The 10034-nt window shown below is 35.0% G+C and overlaps 1 protein-coding gene across 1 annotated transcript; it reads right to left on the bottom strand.

Moving 5' to 3' along the window:
• Positions 1-132: 132 nt before the first annotated feature.
• Positions 133-6710, bottom strand: LOC137949784 (serine carboxypeptidase-like 42). The gene is made up of 10 exons (XM_068795970.1): positions 6246-6710; positions 4123-4230; positions 3881-3973; positions 2962-3054; positions 2790-2875; positions 1981-2259; positions 1514-1647; positions 1255-1347; positions 1056-1173; positions 133-573 (listed from the first exon to the last, which is right to left on the bottom strand). The coding sequence occupies exons 1-10, from the start codon at positions 6475-6477 to the stop codon at positions 412-414; spliced, it is 1398 nt and encodes a 465-aa protein (XP_068652071.1). The 5' UTR covers positions 6478-6710; the 3' UTR covers positions 133-411.
• Positions 6711-10034: the final 3324 nt, after the last annotated feature.

Raw genomic sequence — 10034 nt, forward strand, 5'->3', positions numbered from 1 at the left:
TCATCAATAGAAAAGATAGGGCAGGTTTGAGAGAGTGTGCACCATAATGATTAAGTGAGAATTATTTTCCCATAGAGAGGTTTTGCATTAACAACGACTAAAAAATATTTAACCTTTAAATGATTCCTTCAGTCTTATTCATAATTTATGATTGCAATCAATTTGAATTCAAGTTCTCCCTTCCAACCAATTACAAGAACCAATTACCTACTACCTTAAAACCATCTTGTAAAAAAAACACTAGTTACAGTTGACATCCTCATGCCATATAACGTTTACCGTGTAAGGGTATTGTGAACTCTTGAAGCAATCCAACACTACCATAGCTTCGATTAACATGTCTACTTATTTTAGTTGCGAGTAAAAGTAAAAACTACCAAGAAAAACATGTTTGGTGGATTGAGAGGTCTCTCAGTCAATAAGATGAGTCGTGTTTGGCAATCTTCTACCACTTACAAATGATCTGAACATGTGTAGGGCTCTTGCAGGCTGTGCATAGGGAACCATGTGAGCAGCACCTCTTACAGTAGCAAAAGTCAGCAAATTCCCATATTCAGTTGCCCAACCAGCAACCTTGAAAGAAAAAGCAAGACAATGAGAAATAGAATGAAACACTAGAAAATACAAAAGAGTCCACTTGGTCAATCCCAATGGTTTCAAAATGCAGGTCCATTTCACTGTGATAGCCTTGAAAAAACCCAACTTTGACAAATTTCAGATTGTTATGGGTGACCTCTAAGTTAGTGATAGCCTGTCAACATCAAGTCTCCAGCTCAATTTTCAAAGATTTTTTTTTTTCAATGGACTTTTCTACCAAATTTTGGCTGAAAACAGATAAAGACATGGACTGGTTATCAAAATACAAGAACCAGAATAACAATGTCATTCTTCTCCACTGAAATAAGTGCAAGTACTACTAGATTGTCCCAAACCATTTTCCAATTGGGATGTTCATATAAGAAATACATAATAGTCACGGAAGAAAAGGTAGGTTGGTTGTGCGATTGCACGTTTTATCAATATCATAAGAAACAAAGAAACTTCAGAGGGTATACCTGTCCTTTGTGAAACCAAGCACCGTAAGGAACAGTAGTCTTGAAGTCTAAATCATGGGCTAGTTCACGAACGAGTGTTCGAGAACCCAATAAAGGGACAACAGAATCTTGATCTCCACTGTAGTTGAAAAGGAGCAGAACTTAAGTTTCAATATCCCCAATAATTGATCCTCTAAACAATTCTCAGAAAAATGCTCACCTGAAAACCAGAACTGGTATATCATGTTGAATAATGGTCTTAAGCAATGGAAGGATGTTGATGTTACCATCTGTATCACTGTAGTTTAAAACACTGCAACATTTGATTGAAGAAAAGGAAACAGTTAACTCATATGAGCAAGCTTCAGTCATTTACTTCACAACAATTATAAAGAAAATGAAGATTTCCAAGAATGGATGAAAGGACTCCATAAACCCTAAACCCTAAACCCTAAACATTAAAGTACTTCAGTACTTACCCGCTGCACATTGACCAGATATATGGTAAGTTTGTTCTGTTTGCATGTAGAGCTTTCTGAACCTCAGGAAGATTGAGGTAGAAACGCCTTTCATAAGTCATGCACACATCAACACCCACACTTTTCTGGGTTGCCTGTCAATAAGGTTGGTTTAGTGATCTGAATAAAAGCGTTAAAAAATCACCAAATAGAACTTCAAAGAACTGGACCCAGAAATGAAAATCAATAACATAATTCTTGTAAGTTACATCTGCAAGTTCTCAACAAACATTTTGTCTTGAGTACACAGATTCTAGGACCACTCAAATAGCTTAATCAGATTCATGGTGCATGTGTGACATTTCAGGACCCACAAGTAAGTGAAATAATGCAAATTATGCAGGGTATATTTTGGACTACCATCCAGTGCTGTTATGCAATCAAAATTGAAACGGCAGAGAACTTTTTTAAATGATATAAGCACTTACATATTTTTTCAATCTCAGCTCTTGCTCCACAATTGATGGGTAGCAAACATCAAGTATGACATCATATGGATTTATGTAATCACCAACCACCTGATTTGCCTCAGCAATTGCATTGTTGCACTTAGTGGTTACGTTATGAGAATTGCTGAAGACATAGTCATCAAAATCGCATTCATTCATTATGACAAGACCAATCTCATCCGAAATCATCCCATGTGACCAAAAGTATTCATAAGTTGAAGGAATATCTCTGTCAAGCTTGAGAAGTGGGTTTCCAATCTATTTCAGCAGCAAAGCAAAAAAAAAAAAAACATTGTGATCAAATTGAGATAAACATACATAATTTGTAACATATTGCACACATACAAGATGGTTTTTAGTAGATTCAATAAGTAAAATGCTGAAAGTGATAATTTTGTCCAAAATTGGGGGGGTGATCTTGTCATGCTTCCATGGAGAAATCCTAATATCTTCTATGTATGGTCAACAACACCCAAAAAAAAAAATAAAGGTATCATAATTTGTTCAGTAAAAGAAAGTTTTTTGAGTGCACATAAAAGCACCTGCATGCCTCAACTACCAAAATATACATTCACATTATACTTGCTCACATGAGTGGATCTACCTCCCTAGGTCCTTGATGTCAAGCAAATCATACATATCAACTTTGGCAAATTAAATTTACGTCAACTTTAATAGATCTTACAGCAGAATTCATGCATTTGCATGCCACACTACAGTTCCTAAAGGTTAATTTCCCTTAGTTATTTATACAATAAAAGTTTCATTAGTTTCACAGAGTTTCTTACAGCTACTCCCTTAATGTTGAACTTGAAGCCAGTTGAATATTTATTGTGGTTCAGCAAAGCTACAGCCAACTGGGGTATATAATGACCTACAAAGATGTCCATGTGTCAGAAAACACTCAAATAGAAACTCAATCAGTTTACAAAATTACATAGCTGATATTGCAACTCTGACCTGCATAGCTTTCTCCTGTTAGAAACAGGTCTTTGGATTTGAACTCGGGAAATTTTTCATACCATCTCATCATAAAAACATGCATGTCATTGGCTGCAAGAATGATGATCGAAACAAGATCAAGATAAACACTTTGTTTTGGAAATTACTTCTTGACTGTAAAACAGGAAGTAGAAAATATGATCCATTTTATGATGGATTTGAGAATATGAAAGACTGACGTTAATTTGGATGGTGTGTGATGGAAACACAACTGGTTCAGACAAGAAGACAAACTATGGGGATTATCTTCTGATGATCTAAACCATCTCATCCGATTGGATTCTTCAAGTATGGGTTATGCCCCAAGAATTCCCAGTGGGACGGGAAGGACCAAACTACCATCACTTTCTTGGCCAAGGGCAAGATTGGCTTGGAGCGAATAATAAGTCATCACATCTGACTATAAAGACTGTACCAGAAAGATCAATGGGTAAATGTCAGAAGGAAGGAGGGTCCACCAATGGGAATCAAATCTCCAGCTTCTTCAAGAGAAACCTTTTTATGTTACTGCCCCTTGCATGAGTTTGGGAAATTTTCAACCATGCCATGAAATCAATACTTCGAAAACATCATTTAATTCCAAAAGCATAGTACTTCCCCCTCAAAGCAGGATTTTTATGTCTGATGGATAACATCTTAGTTCAAAGCAATTTCCTAAGCAATGTAAGTGGAGGACAACTTGATGATCAATTTATTTTGGACTACTTGATGATCAATTTATTTTGGACTACTTGATGCTCAATTACTATTAACAGTGGAATCCATCAACTGACACTTGGCACTCTGGCATGCAAAGAATATTCATATGATTATGTTACTGTATTACCCATTTATAAATGAGTAAGAATGAAAATTGAAAGATCATAGCTTCGGTTACCAGTAGAATCATCTCCACTTGTATAGTCAGATGATCTATTCGAGTAAGACCATCCTACTCCAGCTGGTGATTCGACAAAAAGTAGATTTGATGCTGTCAAAGATACAAGTCACGCATGCTGTCATTTGACTAGAGAAGGAGAATAATAGTTTACTCAATCACTAAAAAAGAAAGGAGATTCTGGAAGACATACTTTATACAAACAGGAGATTGGGAAGACTTCAACATGCTATATCACTCACCTTTATTCCATGATTTTGGGTTTATTCTGAGCCCCCGGCCATCTCCTCTAGGGAAAAATGGACCCAACTCTGTAAAGGCACCCCCACCAATTGATGAACAACCTGGACCTGAAGACAAACACATGCAATGAACAAGGAGTTTGGAAGCACCAAAAACAACTGAAGCAACAGAAATGAATACATCTACCAAAATGACTGACACAAAGAAAAAAAAAGTGGCTGACTAGTAAAAATATTACCCCTAATTAATACCTTTTTTTGGGTACAAGGTACCTTCCTGTTTTAATACTAGAATCTTAAACGGGAGAGTGGACTATTACAATGTGCTGCAACGGAATTAGGATGGACATCAACTACTGCTTCTATTCTTAGAAACTTCTATCCTCTCTTGTCCATCTGATTGATATGTCAAAGTCCAGCTGGATGATCTTCATAATTCGTCCAATTAAGGTGCATTATTCAGGACTGGATTGGTCATAGTAAGCAGGGCAATTCTTAAATACAAGTTCCATCTTTCCTGTCCTTTATTCTGATTCATAGGAAAGATGTGTTTAGTCCTCTATTTCCCTTGATGAAGACACAGTGAACTGTTTAATTTTACCATTGATCAGAAAGTACCTTGTAGGGCACAAACAAACTGTGCATATTGCAAAAAAGAGGATAATACATTGTAATGACCGAAACACCAAGCTGTCAGCTCTCATGAGAGTAGCAGCACTATCCTTTCTAACAATTAAGAAGTTGTGGTGTACTATAGTTTGCTTCAGCCTCTGTAGTGCACAAAATGTCTTCGGCGTGCTTGATACTTAAGTCAGCTGAACAAGCACCATCTTATGCAGTTTTGAGAGAATGTCTCCCAAAAGCAATTTAGACTAGGAGGATACGGGCAGATTGAGGAGGAAGGGCCTAGAGGGGCCATAGCCTCATAACTAGGTTTTTTTTTCTTTATGCATGACCATCTTTCGTAGAAAAAAAAAGACATATACATCAAATAATTATACTGTACTTTCTTTCAAATATTCCAGATTTTCCAGAATACTATTAGGGTCACCAGGAGAGAGTATAAAAAGACCTCTTCAATGTTATAATAGGAACAGAAATATCAAGGCATAGTTTGATAACTCAACATCTAATAAACTTTCTCCTCCTAAACCTTGTAGTTTAAAAGGGAAGTGTAGACCATGAAAAGTAAATTGTTTTGAAATTAATTTTGTACGGTATAACATTTCATGTCTGGTAAGAAAAAAGAAAATTAAGTTGGCAATCTATCCCTGCAATTCCTACTTCATGTTATAATAAGAACAGAAATATCAAGGCATAGTCTGAAGTTGGCCGGTGTCTTCAAAATTACGTTATTTTCAGGAAGTGCTATATATTTGAAGGCAGAAAATAATATACAGTCATACACAACTAATATAGAGGAATCCTACAGGAAGACTTTGACATCGTACGTTCCAATATGTTTGATCTGCCCACCACACTTCAACCACTCAAAATAGATATGCATAATTGGATGGGATCTTTATACGTTACATATTAATTTTTCTTTTTTTTTTTTATCCTTCGTGGAATTTTTAATGATCTTTCTTCCTTGTCACTAAACCAGTCAGTTCACGTCATTCAAGTAGCAAAACATAAAGTTAGTGAACTAAAACAATAAGATGGCGGAACAAAATGAAATCTGGCAGCATAAGAATGCTGAATACAAGCCGAGTTATCTATGCTGCACTGCTGACAAAACGTTTTCGGGCAACGCGATTTCATTTTCCTCTGAAAGACAGGAAGAAAAGTAGAATCACGAAGTTCATGTAGAAGATGAGATGAATTCTCGAAATTGATAGGGAACGTTCAATTTCGAAAAGCTAGCAGAAGAAACAGCGGAACTAATTAATGCAGAGGGAAAAATCGACAGCGGGAAGTTTCTTTCAATAAAAATTCACGTCACAAAATAATCCAGCATACTAGAAAACACTCCTCCGAAGCCAAAGCAACGAACCCAAATGCAGTTTCTTTTCAGAAACGGCAACTATATAAAAAACCGAAAGATGAAGTAATACCAAGTCGTGTACCAAGTCAAAGCAGCCATACTCAAAACAACGCAGCAGCAATTTAAAATGACGAACCTCCATTCAACCAGAGTGTCAGCGGCTTGGTATCTGCATCTCCATATGCTTCTGCGAAGTAGTAAAAGAGACTTCTCCCAGCCTCGTCATCCACGGTAATATAACCAGCAAACTGTCTAAAATTCACCTTGGGCTGGCCAGGTAGCCTCACAACCAGATCCTCAAGAGGGTGGCCAGTAACACCCAAAATCAGCAAGGCCAGAAAACCCACACAAATCGACCGCCTCCCCATCTCTGTTCGACCCTCTTCTACTTTGACGTCCGAGTTGTCGCTTATATCCAGTGTTGGGAAGAAGCGGTATGTTGATCCATACAGAAACGCAACAGAAATTGTTCACAAGTAGCCGGATTTTCTGCGAGGGTCATCACAAGAAGCGTGATTCTGAACGGAGAACACAGATCTTAACTGAAAATAGGAGCTGTTTGGATTCGGGTGGAAAGAGCCGTTACGAGTCCGGCCAGCCTGTTCAGATTTCAGAATATCGACAACAACAAAGCTCTAGATAAGACCCAGAGTCATTTTATGGGTAAGGTGGGACCCGCTAATAATTAGTAGAAGCGTCGGCACGTAGTACGAGATTTCAGTCAGGACGACCGCCCGGACCTTTTCCCACGCGTGACTAAAGTCTAAACCAAGTGGACCCGCGTGGGGCAACAACTTTTGTAACTTTCTCTAACCTTACCAGCCACCCTAAAGAATTCTTTATTTTGGGTTTTACTTAATTATAAGGCTAACAAATAAGGTATCTCCAACTTAATTTAGTCATTAAATCAAAATAATTTAATATTATAAATGATATTTTTAGGTTAATTTAATTTAAATATTTGAGGTTTTTATTTTGATTATTTTTTTATAATATATAGAGATAATCATATTTTTAGGTTAATTGAATTTAAATATTTAAGGGTTTTTTATTTAATCAATTTCTAATTTTTGATAATATATAGAGATAATGATTCAAAAATTTAGAAGAAGGTTTATCAACTTCATAAAGTTTTTGGGATAATGATTCAGTGAAATTACGAGGCCAAAGTTTTTTCCAACCACTACTTTTCTCTTCTACTTTTATTAGCCGAGTTTGAACCATTAATATGTTTGTTGGATGCTCTTAAAGATACTTAAGAAGGATGAGAAACTTTTACAAATCTCGTGAGTATATATACTTATTTTGTTTCAATCGTTTTGAACTTGTCCCCTTCACATAAAACTTTACTTTTACGAAATTATATTTTTGATTCATTGTTAACTGACACTTTCTAAGATGAAAACAAAATTTTCTTTTAAAACAGACCTTTAACAACAAATTTCAATTTTTCATTAAGATGGGTTTTAACGACAAAATTTGTTTAAGAGGGAACCATCTCATGTATTGTGTTTTATTGTTAAGCATATTTTAATTATGAACATCTTGTCAAGAAAAAAAAAATTAACAACCAAATTTGCATAACTCTATAACACTTCAATGTGATAAAATTTACAATAATCTTCCAACTCCCCTTAAACCTTTCAAATCTAGTTTTTATAGGAAAACACTTTCCCAAGCACTTAAAAAAAAAAAACTTAAAATCAAGAGTTCTAACTCCTCCTCCAAAGTTGGAATATATAATTTTGGTTTATTATAAAAAAATTACATAGTTTCTCATTCTGAGCATGAGAAGAGTACAACCAATCACAAATTTAATATTGTATTTTCTAAAGACAAATAATATAGGATGTTGGTGTAAACCAATGTTATCAAAACTAGACCAAACCTGGTGACTTGACCCAGGTGAACCAGAACCAAAGTCTTTTTTAGTACTCAATGCGAAAACCATTTCTAGAAGAAAAAAAAATGGCTATTTATAATATAAAATATACCCAAATAAATATGAAATCACACTAAACCACTATGTTGTGTCTAACTCTCGAGAACTAAGGCATATGTATCCTAAACATAGACAACATCTCTTGTTTTGTTGAACTATTAGTTGAATTCGACCTAATTGGGTGCGACAAATACCACCATCCATGCTAGTAGTGAATAGAAAATAATATCAAAGTCCAAATACACTATTCATTGGGTGACTTCCAAACTCGGCCAAGCCTCACTATAAATAACCATAACCCTAAGCTGGAAATACAATGTCCAACATATTGAAAGAAATAAGTATTTTTATAAAACACTAGCAGATAAAGTATTGAACTCGTAAAGAATTAATGAATGCAAAAGTTTTGAGAAGATTTCATGAAACATAAAAGAAACGAATAATAAACCAATTAAAATTTTATAAAAATAAGAAAAAAATAAAAGACATTCATAATTACTGAAATAGATAATTAAAGTTTAAACTATTCAAGAAATAATCTATAGTAAAATTCATTCACACAAAACACTTAATGAACTTAGAATAATGTATTAACAATACTAAAATTGACTTGATAAACAACTTATTACAAATTGAATACATTAAATTATCAACATATTTGAGCCCCCTTAAAGAAAAATTATTTAGTTACAAGATAGAAAAATCTTAAATTGAAGATTGAACATGAGTATGGAGGATATTCCACTACAATGGCTTGGACTATAGACAATGTCAAGCCTCACATATTAAGAATGGCATTCTTATTGTACATTTGTTAATAAGGCTCTTTATAAAAGGGGACTAAGAGATAACCAAGAGGTTGATAGTAAGGCGGGTATCATAGTTTTTTTGCTTAGGGGATCTTCCTTTTCCCCTAACATCTACTAGCTACAAGTGCAACGTCTTGTTACCAAATCCAATTAAACAAGTCTCAAAATATCATTTCTTTCTTGTGAGGACCCTGCTTTGACCTTGTTAGTAATGTGTTTAACACACATGGGCAAGTGTTAGAATAAAATGATATTGCAATCATACCAGCACTAATGCACTTGATTCCATCAAAATTCCAAAATTAAGTATGCATGGGCGAGAGTAGTACTAGGGGGGGTACCTTTCTGGAAAGTCCTTGTGATGCACTCATTTTATCTGTGACCATGTAATTTTTCTCTTCCTGTATTTGAGAGTGGAGAAAAGAAAGATTGGGTTGGCTATGTGCTTACTGCATTCTAATTCACTATAGCTCACTCTTTTTCGAATGTGGGTGGAGTGGGATCCGTATGTTGACTCTCATCCATATTATGATGATAAAATAACAGGTATTTGGGCTAATATTTTCAAATCAACCATTTCGAATGCAACTCCTTCAAGAGACAAAAAGATCAAGGTCTATAAAAAAAAATCAACAAATTCGAACACAAGACCTCGAGCTATAAAATGTGTCAAGCCATCTTGAAGAAGTACTTTTTGTAAAGATTGAAGACTTGAAGACTAGAGTCTAAGTATCTTAGAAATATCTAAAGAGCTCTACCAATGTATGAGGATAATCACCAAAATCCAAATTTAATGTACATAAGAGCAATGGAGCTTTAAGGTTTAAACATTTTTCAAAACCATGTTTAAATGATGCATATAACTGTTTTAAACTTGCAAACCCTTAGTCTTGTTTCATCATGCTTAAAACCAAAACTACGCTCTGGCATAAGGCATGATTGATCATCCTACTAGGGCATGATCCATCATACAAAATGCAGTGTGGTCGATATATAATGTATGGTCGATTATAAAAAAATGTTGCCAGTTGAGCCTATAAAGTATGATTGATCATACCATATGGAACGATCAATCATACAGAAGTTTGCATTGCCAATATTATAAAGCATGATTGATGACTTGCATAATTTAATATATTTTATCACCTCTTTACTTTAAAACTTAGTTTAATTT

The sequence above is a fragment of the Aristolochia californica genome, unplaced genomic scaffold (assembly GCF_029961685.1).
Source record: "Aristolochia californica isolate CCGP_79_NKW_82.1479 unplaced genomic scaffold, dmAriCali1.0.hap1 SCAF_14, whole genome shotgun sequence".
Classification (NCBI taxonomy): domain Eukaryota; kingdom Viridiplantae; phylum Streptophyta; class Magnoliopsida; order Piperales; family Aristolochiaceae; genus Aristolochia; species Aristolochia californica.